The sequence below is a fragment of the Periplaneta americana genome, chromosome 7 (genome assembly GCF_040183065.1).
Source record: "Periplaneta americana isolate PAMFEO1 chromosome 7, P.americana_PAMFEO1_priV1, whole genome shotgun sequence".
Taxonomy (NCBI): domain Eukaryota; kingdom Metazoa; phylum Arthropoda; class Insecta; order Blattodea; family Blattidae; genus Periplaneta; species Periplaneta americana.
This window is the reverse complement of record NC_091123.1, coordinates 148,046,514-148,064,326: the sequence shown is the minus strand read 5'-3', so window position 1 is coordinate 148,064,326 and position 17,813 is coordinate 148,046,514. Positions and strand designations below refer to the sequence as shown.

General features: G+C 34.9%; 2 protein-coding genes across 4 annotated transcripts in view; one reads left to right on the top strand and one right to left on the bottom strand.

Annotated features, from left to right (window-relative positions):
* Ccdc39 (Coiled-coil domain containing protein 39) overlaps positions 1 to 4,808 on the bottom strand; it is a 37,719-nt gene extending 32,911 nt beyond the window's left edge. For both annotated transcript variants that reach the window (XM_069831533.1, XM_069831534.1), the window contains exons 1-2: positions 4,718 to 4,808; positions 4,410 to 4,615 (exon numbers count right to left, since the gene is read on the bottom strand). In XM_069831533.1, the coding sequence (XP_069687634.1) occupies positions 4,410 to 4,508 (99 nt within the window). In that variant the 5' untranslated portion in view covers positions 4,509 to 4,615; positions 4,718 to 4,808. The remainder of the gene's footprint in view (positions 1 to 4,409; positions 4,616 to 4,717) is intronic.
* A 21-nt stretch (positions 4,809 to 4,829) lies between these two features.
* rho-7 (rhomboid family intramembrane serine protease rho-7) lies at positions 4,830 to 17,311 on the top strand. 2 transcript variants are annotated; one of them, XM_069831536.1, is made up of 8 exons: positions 4,830 to 5,075; positions 5,151 to 5,370; positions 6,064 to 6,352; positions 9,105 to 9,200; positions 11,142 to 11,266; positions 14,856 to 14,957; positions 15,093 to 15,190; positions 16,939 to 17,311. In XM_069831536.1, the coding sequence occupies exons 1-8, from the start codon at positions 5,026 to 5,028 to the stop codon at positions 17,030 to 17,032; spliced, it is 1,074 nt and encodes a 357-aa protein (XP_069687637.1). In that variant the 5' UTR covers positions 4,830 to 5,025; the 3' UTR covers positions 17,033 to 17,311. The 2 variants fall into 2 exon arrangements, with proteins under 2 accessions (XP_069687637.1, XP_069687638.1); XM_069831537.1 differs by lacking the exon at positions 5,151 to 5,370.
* The last annotated feature ends 502 nt before the right edge of the window (positions 17,312 to 17,813 follow it).

Here is a 17,813-nt window from a genome sequence, read left to right as displayed (position 1 = left end):
CTATGGATGAAAAATTGTATTGTAAGAGAATTAATTAATATCTTTAATTTACTACATTATATTTGTATTATATAACCTAAGAAAGTGAAATTTCAGCAAGTTTCCGACAAATCATGTATGATACAATTATAAAATTATAACAATTTTTAATACCACATACAGTGCTAGTAGTACTTCTACTAAAGAAATTATAATTGTTAATACCTACACACGAGAGGTGTACGGTATATAACTCTGTAATTACAGAGTTAGGAAGTTAGTTTCAATATCTGGGTGATTCTACTTTTGTCACTCAGCAGACAGAAGCAATGACAACACTATATTCCAATCTTCAGCTATTGGAAAATTACTATACAAAGGCAAATTCCGTGCTCCAAAACAAACATCAATGCCAAAAGATAAATATGATTTCCCTTCCAGAAAAACTTTAGCGTATGGTTTCTTCCCTGCCAGTAATTTATCTTAAAAGACTAAAACAGTAGATTCGTCTGTGTTTGTCGATTAAACATGATCATGCTTATGAAAAGACATTTTTCAGTGTCAACAATTTATTTTGTGTGCATAAGGTGCCGTAGCAATTTTGGGATAGAGGAAAAGGAAGGAAACCATAAACTTCTATCCAAGAAATGCATAGGCCTACCGTATTCAATTATAAATAAATTGTCAAGAGGAATGTTGTTGTTGTTGTTTTCTAATGGCAAGCGTTTGACAATAAAGTCATTTGACCTCTTTCACTCCAATAGCGCACAATTCCACTCAAGAGGAATGTACATTTGGAATACTGGTATCAAAATGCAAATATTTCAGATAGATTGAACAAACCACGAGGCAAACCAAAAAAATACACCCCATTCTGGACAGAAAACCTGAATTTATTGAAACAAGATAGAGATAAAGCAAGAACCAAAGCAGAACATAGCAAAACACCAGAAGATACTCAAGATTGGAGGAAGAAGACTGTCATTCTTAAAAAAAGCAATCATAACAGCAAAAAAGAACAGTTTTAATAAATTTATTGAAAATATTAATTACAGAACCGATAGCGCTAAAACACATAAATTTCTGAAGAATATTTCCAATACACAGGAAAATACTAGCCAACCTATTATTCATAATAACAAAATGCTAACAGATAGTAGAGATATAGCAAACACATTTAATAAACACTACTCAAACTCTCACAGATTACATCCCAATATAAAAAAACTGACAAATTTATCAAAAGAGAATAACATAAAAATAATAAAAACAATATTACTAGTACAAAACCTGAAATATTTCATCAAAATTTTACTTCCAAAGAATTAACTATAGCTATACAAAATTTAAAAACCAAGACATCTCCTGGCCCCGACAACATTCATTCCGAATTTTTTAAACATCTGGGGGAAAAAGCCAAGTCTGTACTTTTATCCATTTTCAATTTATCATGGAACACCTCAATTCCTGCAGCTTGGAAAAAAGCAATCATTGTACCAATTCACAAAAAAGGGAAACCTGCTCATGATGTTAATAGTTATCGACCAATAGCACTATTAAGCATGATAGCAAAAACCATGGAGTCCATGATCTCCAACAGATTAACTTGGTATTTAGAATCCCAAAATCTTTTATCATCAAGACAAGCCGGCTTTCGACAACTACACTCTACCAATGAACAAGTCATACGCCTCGGCCAAGAAATAAAAGACAGTTTTAACAAGAAAGAAGATACCTTGGCAATATTTATTGACTTTCAGTTAGCATATGACTCTGTTTGGAGAAATAAATTATTACTAAAACTCCAGAAATTAGGTATCTCCAGCAATATGTTCAGATGGATATCAGAATTCCTTAGTCAAAGATTCATTGCCACTAAATTCAATAATTCACTTTCTAGTTACAGACAAACAAATCGAGGTCTACCTCAGGGTTCTGTCCTCAGCACAACTTTATTCAATATTTATATAAATGACTTAGCCTCCCTATTAGAGGAATCAAACATGAAAACAGAACTATTTGCAGATGATATAGTTTTGTGGACTTCCAGATCTTACAGACATAGAGACAAAATTCAAAATTCTGCTCTTAAAGCTCTAAACCAACTACATGAATGGAATACATCAAATTTGATGACACCCAATTTAAGCAAAAGTAACTACCAAATATTTTCACTCGGTAAAAAAGAAAGAGAATTCAATATCCAATACAATGGCCAACACCTTCCTAGGACTTATGAATCCAAATATCTTGGAGTTATTTTCGACAGTAAGTTAACATGGAGCAACCATTTGAAATACATTTCTGAAAAAGCTCGTAAAAGATTCTCCCTTCTAAAAAGACTAGCAGGAAAGAAATGGGGTTGCTCTAGGAATACTTTGAACACTACATACAAAATGTTTATACAGCCAGTGCTGACATACTGCGGAGAAATTTTAATTACTTCACCTTTCATAAACGAAATAGAATATGTTCAAAACCAAGCTCTCAGACTCATTACTGGTGGAATCAAAACAACTCCAATAGATTCTATGAGATTCCTCACTAATATTGGCATTCATACAGTCCTCTCTGTAGATTGAAAACTCAAAAAAGTTTCATATCCACTGTTCAAGAATTAAAACAGAAAATAAATATCCTGAATTTAAAAGAAAACCTACAAATTAAACCAAACCCTTTAACTCTATTATATATAGAATATAATCTAAATTTAACAGAAGAAATACTAAAATCAGAAGTAAACACTGAAATACTAAAACAATTGTCTTTAGAGACAATTAATATTAGGTACCCTCCACAAAACTGGCTTCATTTATACACTGACGGATCCTTGATCTCCAGAGAACAAGGTGCCGGTGCAGGTGTTACGTGCTGTCTCTTCTCACTTTATAGATATAGAGTGTAACAACAAGTTTTGATGGAGAAATCATTGCAATCAGTGAAAGTCTCAGGAATCTTCTATGCCACATCAATAAATTTAAGAATGCAGTTATATTGTCAGACTCCAAAGCAGCTATTCTATCAATAGTCTCTAAACATACACCTTCATCTCAAACAGCAGAAATAACTAAAATGCTCTCTCAATTAATATCACTCAATAAAAGAATTGTATTCCAATGGATACCATCCCATTGTGGAATCCTGGGAAACGAGAATGCGGATGCTTTAGCAAAGAAGGGCAGCACTGCTACTTACAGACCTGTTACTAAATCTGCGTATTACTCTGTGAAGAGATTTATTAAATCTACATGCTTAGACTTCAACAAACAAAATTTGATAACACAATCCCAAGGGAAAAAATGGAACTCTCTGCATCATAATCCACAGTTAATTCCCGATTTACCACGAAAATCGTCTGTAGCTGCATTTAGATTGGCAACAGGCCATGATTGTTTGACCAAACACCTGCATAGAATTGGAATATATCAGTCCCCTATCTGCCCATTGTGCGACTCAGACCAAGAGATGGATTCGGAACACCTCAAAATCTGTGCTTCAGTGGCTGGCCATGATAATATCTTTGAAAAGTATTGGAGTGCAAGAGGTCAGATGACTTTATTGTCAAACGCCTGGCATTAGAAAAAAACAACAACAACAACATATTTCAAAGGCCTATTTCAGACCTACTGTGACAAGAGAAAACTGCGGTTGCAGTTATTAAAGGAGGTCGTGTGCGTCGACAGTTTTACTCGTACATTTTAAATATAATCTGCTAATAAAATACAATGTAATGTTACATTTGCTATGAAATGAGAAATTAATTAAAATCATAGTTTTTAAACCTAAGAACGCATTATCTTCGCAACAAAATTTACACAGTTTAAATCAATAAAATTGAAATAAAATGTAATTACGTAAGTACCTAATTCTTTCATTTTTCATTCAATTATACTGCATGCATTTTCAAATCCATGTCACCAGCAAGATTCAAACCAGTAGCTGTTGCTCAAAAATGTCTTCAAGCTTGTGCGTTTTGAATTGTTTTAGTCCGGTATTTAACGACGCTGTATTAACTATTAGCTATTAGGTTATTAAGTGTCGATGGAATTGGTGATAGCGAGATAGTATTTGACGAAATGATGCCAAGGATTCGCCATAAGATTACCTGACATTTACCTTAACTTCTGCCTAGGACATAGTTCACTGTTTTACCAGTAGATGTCATGTTAAAGAAAAGCGTGAATTTTTTCTCCTCAGGGTTGGCCAACCTTTACACATTCGGTTGCTGTGATATGAGAATCATTTTGGCACTAAATTTAATCATAGGCCTATATATTTCACTGAATTAATCTAAGTCTCGTATTCTAGACGTAAAAAGCACCATTTCTTCCACTGATGTATTGTCCATGCTTGCAAATACTGTCGTTGTCGAATGTTTTGAGGTTATGAAATAATAAACATGGATATTTAAAATCCCTCTATTTCTTTACCTTTTGTTCTAGAGATTTGTTTTCGTCATTCGCCACTGGGATATGGAAACCGTCTGCCCATCCAAGATCTCTAAGAAGGTCATCTATCTGTCTCACCATGGTGTCGAATGAGAGTTCTCTCTTTCTTCAGTTTTTTGAAGTCATTTTATTCATTATTTTCTTGTTTACAAATACTGGTCACCATGGTAACGTGATGTCATAAATCGCTGCAAAGACATTGCAAGTTATAATACTTTTCATAATTCACAATAATGGAAAATACTTACTATATTATGAAATGAGTTGTATATTTCATGCGTTTATATTACCAATGCATTATGGTGCAAAGTTGCCACTGAATATAATTATGTTATATAACTAAATATTGTCACATCACACTGTCTGTGACATTACAGTTGGTAAATTATAGCTGTGGTAAAGTCTGCACCCTCCAGTTTTGTGTCTTCCTTGTCTGCAAACCCACAAAAATGACTGAAAAGAATGGGAGGTCCTGTGGAGTGTTTTGATGGGCAAAATTGACAGGATTTTAAAATAAATTAATTACCTATATTCGTTATAATATGATCAAGGGAGAAAGTAGTGCAAGAGACACTTCAATTTACGGTTAATTGTAAATATGGGACACGTTCGTAGTTTATTTCAGATGCGAACGCTTTCAAATCTATGGTAAGCATGACATCATACATACACTGAATCATATTTAATAAATTTATAAGCTGTATTTCAATTTCAATTTTTCAGTTTTCTAGACACACATGGAAATAAATGCCTGTTTTCCATTGCACATGCTAATTCTGTGCGAGGGTTCAAAACCACTTTTTTTCGGAAGTCTCGTTGGCCAACGCGGTCTTCAGCTTCAAGACCAAAATTGGAACCAGTCGAACCATTTGAGGGTTTGAAATTAGAGAGTGGTCCAGTCCATCTTTCAAGGTTATGGAAGCCTCTTTGTTTTACAATATGTGTAAGTGATACTCCGTATATATATTGGATGGGGCAAATCGCAATATAGCGAACGTAGAAGCTTCGCCCACGACGCCTTCCACTTTTCCCCTACTAGCTCAACAGACACACTACGTGATAGGCGAATGTTGTGTCGAATGTACAGTTCACGTGGGTGGGAATAACTTCCCCTACTGGCGTTCGCTATATTGCGATTTATCCATTGGATTTTTTTTTTTTCTATGTTCTCTAAATACATCTGATGTAATTTCTTTGGTTAAATTTGTAACAGCTGCTATCAAAACATTTACTTATCGTTCTGGTTTATTGATAGAATTGAATAAAAAGTGGTTATAATTTAACATGAAGATGCAGTGTGTAAATTCCAAGTAACTGTAAGTCCCTATGTTCTCCATTCTTATATGATGTAGATCATTCTAAACTTCGATATCATTTCACACCACACACAGGTTGACGTCTGATTTATAAGTTTCTTTATGGGTTAGTTGGGGAGAGAGCTAAGTGACATTAAGCCGAGATATGTGACAAGATTAGTGAGTTAGTTGAGAGGATTATTTAAGTGATATGAGGCCGAGGAATGTGAAAATTATTCAATTACATTTTCTCTCCTGTGTGTAGGGTGGGGGGGATACCGAAGTTTCACCGTTATCCCTCCTAAGAAGAAAAATAATGCTTTGCTTTATATTTGTTGAAGGTGAGCTCTGGTAGTTTTGTTTGTGCAGCCATATGGCAATACGAGAATATGAGATCAAGAGCCATCTCTCTTATGAAGCAGCCTGGAAGGTGGCTCCAAGAAAAACTGTATGGAAGTAAAAAACTTGGATTATGGCGTCAGGAAGTGAATACATGGTGGAACAACCTCACTGAAGGACAGCGGCTTTTCTTCCCAATATGTTTTCTGAACTGTTTGGTTTTTTTCGCATGGAGAGTGCCTCATTTTCAAGGCACAATGGTGCGATATTTCTGCTCCAATCCTGCCTCAAGTAAATAATCATGTTACCTGTTTATTTTAGTTATAAGTAGGCTACACTTTGTATGAATGATAATTATAAATTGGAGGGGAACAGCCTTCTTTTCTTTCTTTTTCTTTTTTTTTACAGAACTACTTATGCTTGCTTATCATGTCTATAACAAGTAATTTGGGAAGCGGAAATTGAAGTGTGAGAATAGGTTATGTGTAGTCTGTGATGAATTCAGGGGCTCACCTTTTCCCAGAATTTCGAAAGTAATATCAATAAACAAAAGAAAAATTGAGTGCTGACACCAATTTCGCATCGAAATAAGAGTGGAAAGTTGCTGTAAAAGTGGGACGTGAAGAAGTGTGGGCAGACGGGATTATTCAATCGATGTTCAAGAGGTAGACTGCAAGGAGGGGAGCACATACATCTCATTTCCGTTCGTTTCCTTATTGATCACAGAAAAAAATCGAGTTTTCGTAAGGTTGAATCAGTGATGGGTTGTGTTAGTTAAGGCTTTTGGTATGCTTTGCATATACTCACAATTGTCTAAGAATGGGCCTTTTCTTCCAAGGCATACCAAAAGCCTAAACCTAACCTGCCACTGATTCGACCTTACAAAAACTCGCTTTTTTCTCTCTAATATCCCACCTGCCCGCACCTCTCTCTGGCCAACACTTTCACAGCAACTTTCCACCCTTTTGTGTGCAATTGGCATCGGCACTCAATCTTTTTTTTTTTTTTTTTTTTCGTATACGATAGATATGATTCGACTAGAACCTAAGGCTGTAATTACATTTGTACTTAATGTGTGACGCAATAGTAAAGAAATACCATCAAATCTTGGGTATATGCAAGGGAATAAAGCAGCTGTGCATAGTGATGGATGTGGCATACCTTTCGATAGCAAAACACACAATTAGGCCTAAATGCCCACCTGTAGGGTCTAAATATGCAAGGTTAATGATATCACGCCTTGGAGTGACTAAACATAGACGTTATGAACAATTGGACGATTGCTATATTCTACTGACATGTGGCTTAGCACAAGAGTACCAACATATCAGAACAGCAATCATAGTGATTTGTAATATTTATAGTTAAAAAATCATGTTGTTGAGTGTGATCATGCCCAGAGCATGGTACATAATGGAATAACAATTTATTTATGTATGATATGTATGTGAAAATTCAATAATTGGGTTATTAACAGAGAAAAATTTGCTCCGATGCCGAGGATCGAACCTGGGTCTTCCAGTTCTACGCATTGGGTGCTCTAACCACTGAGCTATGCCTAAGTTCAACCCATTGTACAGGATCGAATCTTTCTCCTTAGGTTCTTTTTCCTTAGTAGCCTTACTCCTCATTCGACTTATTTATATTGATATATATTTTATGCTCGACCATGCCGAAATGTAGTAATTATACACCTGGTAGCAGTCCTTTAATGCATGTCATTAAAGTACACCTACTCATTAAAGTACAGGTGTTCAGCCAATGACAAGTCAGCTTTGTACCATTATAAAACCTCAGCCAATGACAAGTCAGCTTTGTACCGTTATAAAACCGCAAGTATCGATTATTCTCGGATATGCAATCGAAAGAGAATTAGCGAAAAGTCACGGAGGCTGGAAATCCAATACTGTCGCAGAAGGTTATGTTCTGTTACTATAATAATTAGCTTTAATTGTAAATAATATTCAAATAAATTCAATTTGTCATCTCGTTTTTCAATGTCTAATTTAATTTCAATGTTATATCAAAGTTAATATTTAGTTTACTCTGTAGGTTCTTATAGGCTATCAAGGTCAATGTGGACATCTGTTCCTCGGAAAAAATCAATACTTTCGCGTCTGCGCACGTCTCACAATTTACGAGGTACTCAAGGTCAGTTAGATACAAATAAAATGAATAATTTCAAGTTAGAAATATGGTCGAGCATAAAAAGTCGTATGAAACTCGCCTATAATGGTAATTAAGAAGCTCGTATGAAAATTATGAAATTCGCTTGCGCTCGTTTCATAAACATCCATACTCGCTTCTTAATTATTATCATTATAGGCTCGTTGCATAATGTACTATTAAGACAACAGTCATCATTCAACACACAAGGAGCACATTTAATTGAAGCACTTGGCGGCTGGGACTCCTACAGTATATGCAGTGTTAGGCGAATAATTTGTACATAGATCAATAATTGGAGATGGCTTGTGCTAACAGAAGAGACATTAAATGGAATTAGAAATCCTCTCTCCAATGCACATCATATGATTTGTAGCCATATACTTTAAGAGAACTAGAAAATAATGTAAAGGGAGAAATTTCTTCCATAAATCCCAAAGAACTGTTTCGTGTAAATTCTAACTTTTAAAGAAGGTAGCAGTTGTGCCTACATGCAGGCAGAGAACATTTTCAGCAACTAGGTGTATTATGAAACGGGTGAGTACTGTCATTAGTGTGTTGAAAATACAAGAAAAATCCAACTTTTTCTTCCCTTCTACCAAGAGCTATGACATCATGTTTCATGGGTGGAATAATAGTCGATGCTAGTAACTATTTTATTTAAAAGTTAATGCATAGTTTAAAAAATTGCACCTTATCAGTACTTAGTTGTTACGAAATACTCTCAGTGATAAAAAAAAAAGCGAGCTACTTCAGAATTACGTCTTTATATGTCAGTTATTTGTAAAGTGCAGAGATGGATATATAAAGATACAGCTTCATGTAGCATAGCTTTTAAAGTTAACCTTTATTGTATGAGTTGTTTTTCTCATGATAGGAGTCCTCTGCTGGCCAATGGTGCTGTCCACATTCAGTCATTATTCAGCATTTCATCTCCTGGCAAACATGTATGTTCTACATAGTTTTTCTTCAGGTAAGTAAATTTGCAATAATGATGTTCATATTTTTAAGAAGTTTTGAAGATTATCATCAGTCAGGCGGTTTCTTTGTGACAGTTTCACTGCCTTCATGATTAAAAAATGCTTCAGGGAAGGCCATAATTCTTCAGTTAAATTCATTCAAACCTGAATATTTTTCTCGTGATACCAATATGCAAAAGTCATTGCCTGTCTGTTTCATAGGCTTAAAAAATACCGTACATATCGTATGGTCATATATGCTAGTTTCAATTTCTTAAATATAGAAAATATATGCTTTTATTTACTATATTCATGTGGAAGTTTGTCAGCATGTTATCTGAATGTAATTTAAGAGTAAATATTAATATCAAATCTTTAAAATGAACTTCAGAATTGTAGAAAAAAAAAATTTTTTTTTTTTAATCCAAAAAGTCGTGTTGCTTAAAGCATCGAGTAAAAATAAATAATAATGAAAAATATGTTTGTAATTTTGTAGCAAAATAAAGCTTATTAAAATGTATTAAGTTTCACTAATTTTCCCAGTTACCATCATTTCTCATTAGTGGACACTTCTTAATTCACAGAAGGTGTCTGGCGTAAGAATTTTTGTCCATAATAAATAGAAAAAATTTGTAATTAACATGTTTCATCTAATGAACTTCGGTTTATCATATCCATTAGCTCTATACTGATATCATAAATTATTTCACTTTTCTATTTAGTTCGGTGGCGCATTATGTGCTCTGACATTTTGTGCTGAGATTGACATATTGATAATTCTATGACGTCGTCTCCATTTCCTTTTCCGTCATATAGGTGTTCTTTGTGCCGTAACCATGATTCTCGATCGTTCAAGCAATGACGTGTTTATTTAGTTTTGCCTCTGCAACTTCTCTTGTTCTCTTGTCTGCTGTCTCCAAGGTCGACCTCACAGTTCTACATTTTCTGCCTTGTCAGCAGGGATTGATTGGTGTGTAAGTAACACTATCCTTTTGATTTCTCATTGCTTGGTTATCATTTCCAGATTCTAAATTTCGTTACTTACCATACCGATTCTTCTCTGCTTGACAAAAATAGTTTCTCTTTAGCCAGAATTGCTACTCTAATTATTTGATTTCGTTTCTAATATTTATGAGAGTTTAGTTTACTGTAGCCACATCAGTATTGAAACCACATTGTGCATTTATCTAACGGAAAGATTTATAAAATAATATGTTCTCATGTTAATTGTAACTATTATCACATTAAGGACATTTATTTTTATATCTTGACATTTGAAGTTCCAGGACACGGAAAACCCAAAAGCCTAATTCTGAGATTTATTTTCGTTTCACTGAGAGAATAGTTTTTAGACCATTGTTATTAATCTTTCTTATTTGAAGACGAAAACAATTATGGGATTTGGGGGGAAAAACCAGGCAGTTCCAATTCAGTACTTTTCGAGATAATTAATTTCGAGATACCGTCAAACAATAAGCATGTACAGAAAGAAGCAGGTCCAAAATGCAGTGTAATTCTTGGAACTACCTGGTTCTTTGACCGAACAATAGAACATATTTTTTTCTTCCTATGTGCATAAATAGCTCAAAAATGAAAAAAATTGGAGCTGCCTGGTTTTTCCCCCAAACAATTTTCCCCCAAACACCTCAATTGTTCATTTGCAAACAGTCACTCCTTTGTATTAATTAGTGTATTTTTTTTTATCATTTCACAGAATATTAATTTGATTTCACATGAACTCGTTTAGACAGATGTGACTGATTGTTCAAATTTAGTAAATATAAGTTTTTAAATCACCAAGAAATATAATTTCAACATGCAAGCAAACACTTTTAAATCTTCAGTCCTCTAAAACAACCTGTAGTATGCTGAATGTAACTTTCTGTGCATTAGCGACAATATAAGGACAATAGTAAACTTGTATTTGTCATGTTACTTCTGCTGTTGTGTTACAGGAGCCGTGGCGTCACTTGGAAAGGAGCAGTTTCTTGGCCTGTACATGAGTGCAGGCGTAATTTCATCCATGTTCAGCTACTTTCACAAAACAATTACAAAACAACCTGGTCTTTCCCTCGGTGCTGTAAGTTTATTAATATATTGGTAGCATTACTTGAAAGTACATTGAACAACAGTTTTTTTTACAAGTATTTCATTGCAATCTGGACTAAACTCCTGCAGTTCATGATTATGGTGGTGGTGAATGACATTTACTCTAGCACTTATATTGGTGACTGATTTTGATTTGCATTCAGTGATTCAGCAGCCTTATCTATACGCGTAATCACAGGGACTAGATTTTGACGTCATCTTTTTTGCTTTAGTGAGAAACATTGCATGTGTTTTTATAAATTCTGTTTATGGTCTCCACATTCTAAAAATAGACTGACTGCATCACTATGAGAAGTATCAGTATACGATAATGAGGATAATACTTCACTAAAACATTTTCCCAATGTTACCACACGTTTTACTGTTGAGAACAGTTGGTGACTTGGAACACACACCATAGGAATTTCAATGCTAAAATTTATATTTTGTTATATTAGCTCCTCTAATTATTATAGAAGAAAATGTTACTAAAGTTTTTTGTAGAGAAAAAAATTCTGCATCCATTTGTTGTATTAAATTAATATTTTGATTATGAGTGTGTTCAGAATTAATTAAAATTAAAAATTAATTATATCAATCTGTAATGAAAACTTAATTACAGTAGGTCATAGATAACTGATATTTGTGTTTAAAACAAAATAGTTCAGGATCCTCCAGCAGAATTAATACAAGAGGGTGGAAGCGTATTATCTAGCGAAATTTATAAACTTGTACTTGCAATTTGGGAAAAGGAAATTGTACCAGAACAATGGAAGGAGTCCATAATCGTACCTATTTTTAAGAAGGGGTACAAGACTAACTGTAGTAACTTTCGAGGAATATCACTTTTGTTGACGTCGTACAACATTTTGTCGAATATCCTTTTGAGAAGATTAACTCCATATATAGATGAAATTATTGGGGATCATCAGTGTGGTTTCAGGCGTAATAGATCGACTATTGATCAGATTTTTTGTATTCGACAGATATTAGAGAAAAAATGGGAGTATAAGGGTACAGTACATCAGTTATTCATAGATTTCAAAAAGGCGTATGACTCGGTTAAGAGAGAAGTTTTATATAATATTCTTATTGAATTTGGTATTCCCAAGAAACTAGTTCGATTAATTAAAATGTGTCTTAGTGAAACTTACAGCAGAGTCCGTATAGGCCAGTTTCTATCTGATGCTTTTCCAATTCACTGCGGGCTAAAGCAGGGAGATGCACTATCACCTTTACTTTTTAACTTCCTCTAGAATATGCCATTAGGAAAGTTCAGGATAACAGAGAGGGTTTGGAATTGAACGGGTTACATCAGCTTCTTGTCTATGCGGATGATGTGAATATGTTAGGAGAAAATCCACAAACGATTAGGGAAAACGCGGAAATTCTACTTGAAGCAAGTAAAGAGATAGGGTTGGAAGTAAATCCCGAAAAGACTAAGTATATGATTATGTCTCGTGATCAGAATATTGTACGAAATGGAACTATAAAAGATGGAGATTTATCCTTTGAAGAGGTGGAAAAATTCAAAGATCTTGGAGCAACAGTAACAAATGTAAATGACACTCGGGAGAAAATTAATCGCAGAATAAATATGGGAAATGCCAGTTATTATTTGGTTGAGAAGCTTTTGTCATCTAGTCTGCTGTCAAAAAATCTGAAAGTCAGAATTTATAAAACAGTTATATTACCGGTTGTTCTGTATGGCTGTGAAACTTGGACTCTCACTTTGAGAGAGGAACAGAGATTGAGGGTTTTTGAGAATAAGGTGCTTAGGAAAATATTTGGGGCTAAGAGGGATGAAGTTACAGGAGAATGGAGAAAGTTACACAACGCAGAGCTGCACGCATTGTATCCTTCACCTGACATAAATAGGAACATTAAATCCAGATGTTTGAGATGGGCAGGGCATGTGGCACGTATGGGCGAATCCAGAAATGCATATAGAGTATTAGTTGGGAGGCCAGAGGGGAAAAGACCTTTGGGGAGGCTGAGACGTATATGGGAAGATAATATTAAAATGGATTCGAGGGAGGTGGGATATGATGGTAGGGACTGGATTAATCTTGCTCAGGATAGGGACCAATGGCGGGCTTATGTGAGGGCGGCAATGAACCTCCGGGTTCCTTAAAAGCCATTAAGTAAGTAAGTTCAGGATCCAACCAGTTATGATAAAATTTAAAGGGGAGACAAATGAATGTGACATCAATGTGAATTCAAAGTCTATACTGGTTCTTGTCTCAAGAATATTGTGTGGATTTTCAGTAGCCCATAGTTGGAAGTTCTGAACATTTGGTTCATTATGTAATGTAAATTCATCACTAAAACAAATGTTTCTCACAAATTTTCTGTTGTTATTGGCCTTTTCCATCATTAGGCTGACATTAATAACAAAATGTCCCTTGCTGTGGCATCGTGGTCTAAAGCATCCTGCCTAAGACTCACGTTACGGAATGAGCGGTGGTTTGAGTCCTCATGGGTGATAAAGTTTTCTCATGAAATTTCGGCCAGTGTATGGGACCAGTGCCCATCCAGCATCGTGGTGAACTTGGGAAGCTAAGATAGGTAGCGAAATCCAGTTGCTAAAGCCACCTATAACGGCTGGGAGGATCATCATGCTAACTACACAATACCTCCATTCTGATTGGATGATCGTTCACCTCTGCTTTGGCATGTGAATGTGAGGCCAGCAGCTAGCTGGTCGGTCTGAGCCCTTCACGGGCTGTGGCACCACAGATTAAAAAAATATACAATAAAATATAAATTTTAGCATTAAAATCCCTAGGGTCACCACACTATGCATTGTTGGATGGGTGTCTTAGTGTCAATGTTTTTATTTTCCAGAGAATATTTCAGAGATGCATAGAGCTTAACATTATCTAGAAAGCTTGGAAGACATCAAAAGACAAATATTCATCAGGGACAATCAGTGTCTGCAACTGAAAGTTTGACGGGATTTATTGCAACATTACGGCACAAGACAGTCTGGGATCATATTGGGGTAAAGAGGGTCATAACCTTCTGACATGAAAAATCCTTCGAGGAGGAGAAAGTACAACTCTTAACAGAAACACGTATGAGAACAGTGGGAAACATGTTTTACAAGGCATTGTATTATTTATATTGATATTTCATGTAGTGCTGGTTTTATTTTGTCAATTCATGTACATAATTTTATAGGGTAGTTTTTTTCTAATGTCAGTATTCGTGTTGTGGTTCCATAGGATGTAATCAGCAAGAGAGTAAAGGAATTTAATTTCTGCAGGGTCAGTTTTTCTCTTGTTCTATTTATTAACCAGTTCTAACAACTGTAAATTCTTGAAATAGCAAAGAAAGATGATGAAATTAATTTGCGAGAAAGTGGTTTTATGAGCCAAAAATGGCAAATTAATTCAAAATGATGCTCTAATAAATACAGCCTAAATAACTTGGTTTGCCATAAATATGTTCCTGGCTTATCTGCAATCATTGCCTTTGTTGAATACAATTACGAAACTTGTGCAAGTGTACTGCTCTAAGAATTTCTGTACATCTTAGAAGAGGCTTGCAATTAGTGATGTTGATATGCATTGTTTCAGTCAGGCGCAATCATGGCTGTGCTAGGATATGTATGCACCCAGTATCCAGACACAAAACTCCACATCATCCTTCTGCCATTCTTCACGTTTAGTGCAGGATCAGTGAGTTGAAAGAATATCTTCCATATAATACATTTCTCGAAAAGGTTATGTTCTGAAAAGTTGTAGATGAACCTAATACACAGTGTTTCATGTTGCTAGTTATCAGAGATGTACAACATTCACATCTCTTTCCAGGCAATTAAAGTCATCCTTGCATTAGACGCTGCTGGGGTGCTACTGGGATGGAAATACTTCGACCATGCTGCTCATCTGGGAGGAGCAGCCTGTGGAATGTAAGTTCGTTTTACTTATTTACAAGCAGTGAACCTTTCTCTTTGGAGGTCCAGTGACATGCTGAATTCATGTCATGGGAGCCCCATTGTGGGTCCATCTAATATTATGTGGAGAGTGAAATAAAACCTAGACACCAAGAGAAATCAGGAAAAAGGAAAATGAAAAAATAAAACGTGAACTTAACCTGATACAGGGGTGGGGGTGGGGGAATTCAATGATTTCTTTCATACAGCGAAGTAGGTTGGTTGGTAGGTATATTGAGGATCGTGTAAGAGTAGTTCCTAAAAGGCTAATTTGGCCGTCTCTTCAGTGATGCCAACTAATACCAGATATTACCAAAGTCACAATGCCATGTACAACAATAATAATAATAATAATAATAATCTCATCTTTTTGTTGGGAGGTGTTTTATAAATGGTTCAATAATTTGTGAAAGAGTATATTTTCCTCCTGGATCTCACGCACATTATGTTAGTAATTAGTAGATTAGTATGATCTAATTAAAATGTATTTTGTCTGACAACATGAAATTCATTGCTTTGACTAAACAATTTACGATTCACGAGACTTAACCTGAAAATTTAGTTTGTTTCATCACGTGAAATAACTAGTACGAATTCCGAAAACAGAAACCACTTTGAAATGTATATCCTACTTAAAAATTTTATGTATGTATACATACTCCTAAGTCGCTACCATGCTATTTTATCTCTTGGAAATTTTAATACAAATCTGTCCATTAGCCATGTGCATGTTTCATACCATGTAAGTGTATAAGTTATCTTATTTAATTACACTAAGTTATCTTATTTAATTACACTTATCTGAATATAGTGTTAAATTGAAATCACAACACAACACAAATTATGTATTGATATTAATACCGCTATTACATTATTAATTATGTTCAAATTTCACAAACTTAGTTATACTTTCATTTCGTCTGTGTCCTTCACTGCAAATCAAAATTATTGCTGCCAACATAAGTTAGAAAATAACTGCCAGTTGTCATAATTGTCAGAACTCGAAATTCGAAACAAAGTTGGTAAAAGAAAATTCAACCTGACATCTAGAAAAATCACTATAATCCACTACCATATGTAGTAATAGTGGAAAAATGATTAGGTTTCACCCTTACGGTATAAAGTAAGCTGATCCGGACTCTATGTAGGTATATCTAATGTTGGGCATTGAATGATGTCATTTGCTGTCATGCACTTCAATATAAGTATACTCCAGTATAAGTGAAACTACAGCGAAATAGAAAAATTATCAGTTTATAAAAGTGGGGAAAAGAAATCTGTGTAAATATTTGAACAACAATGCACTTCAGCATTCATGATGTCGAAAAGTTGATTTTATACATCTATGGCTTGGTGCACTGTTAGCCAAGTGGCTAGCATTAGTTTTACATGCCGGTAACCTGAGTTCGAATCCTAGCAGATCCAAGTGGAATTATTAGTAAACAAAGAGTGTTTGGTGGTAGGTTTTCATGGGGTACTTCTGGTGGCGTAAAGGAGTCTATGTTCAGCATGAAATGGAAATGTGTCGTTTTTAAAGATTAAGAACTGTGTGCATACTATAACCCATGAGTAACAACATAAGAAAGTAAAAACCCCTAAGGATTATAATTGTTATGGTTACAAGAATGAGACGTGACTTTGTGATCCCAGTACACTGCATGTAACAGTATTCTTCACTCTTATTATATTCAGTAACACTGTAATTTTATGTTTTTCTCTTTCAGTTTATGGAGTTACTGGGGTAACACATACATCTGGCAGAAGAGGGAGCCTTTGTTGCATTGGTGGCATGAGTTACGAGAAGGACCTATTAAGTAGCTCAGCGGTCACTGTAAACTAACAAATGACAGACAGTAATAAATTTTTTAAGTGCTGTACAAATGAAGCAAGCTAATTTTGTATGATCTTGGAGACCTTATTTATGAAGTAATATTGATCAGTATTGGATCTGGTAACTGCATATTGATGGGATTAGCCCTGATTTACCATGATGTACAATTGGTCATGTCACCTCACTCTTGTATTTTTATTTGTTATATTGTAACAAATTTATTGTAATACAAACAAGAAAATAAACATAAAGGAATATTGTAGTGACTTCCTTGTTTATTTCTGAACACCAGAAACAAATTTATATTGATTTTTACGCTAGAGATCTGGATTACTGGGTTAAAATCCTAGTGAATCTGAGATGGTGGAGACGATTTTGAGGCAAACCTTAGTGAAAACAACTGCTGTTTCTCCTGCCACCATCTCATTACCAACACACTATGAGGAAGTATCGATCAGTACTGTAGCATATCCTCCAGCATTTGGTTCTGTTTAATCCCTATAAATAGAACACAGAATGGGACAATTATTTATGAAATGTAAGATCCACAAGATTATGTTTGATCACAGGACTAAATTTTGTTTGCTCCTACTCAGTTTTATATAGTATGCATCATTAAAACACAGTCAATTTAAGCTTGTCCTGTAATATCCACTCTTCAGTGAAAGGTGAGAATAGTGCATTCAGAAAGTCTCCATGTTTAATGTGTGCAACTTTGAGCGTAGTTACTTTTTACAGAGAAGTATGGGAATATTACAAAATCAGAAC

Excerpts from the sequence above, each read along its gene's own strand:
- rho-7 (XM_069831536.1), top strand. The coding sequence starts at position 5,026 with ATGGGACACGTTCGTAGTTTATTTCAGATGCGAACGCTTTCAAATCTA. Across the intron at positions 11,267-14,855 it reads CTGGTCTTTCCCTCGGTGCT|TCAGGCGCAATCATGGCTGT; the intron begins GTAAGTTTATTA and ends GCATTGTTTCAG. Across the intron at positions 14,958-15,092 it reads TCACGTTTAGTGCAGGATCA|GCAATTAAAGTCATCCTTGC; the intron begins GTGAGTTGAAAG and ends ATCTCTTTCCAG.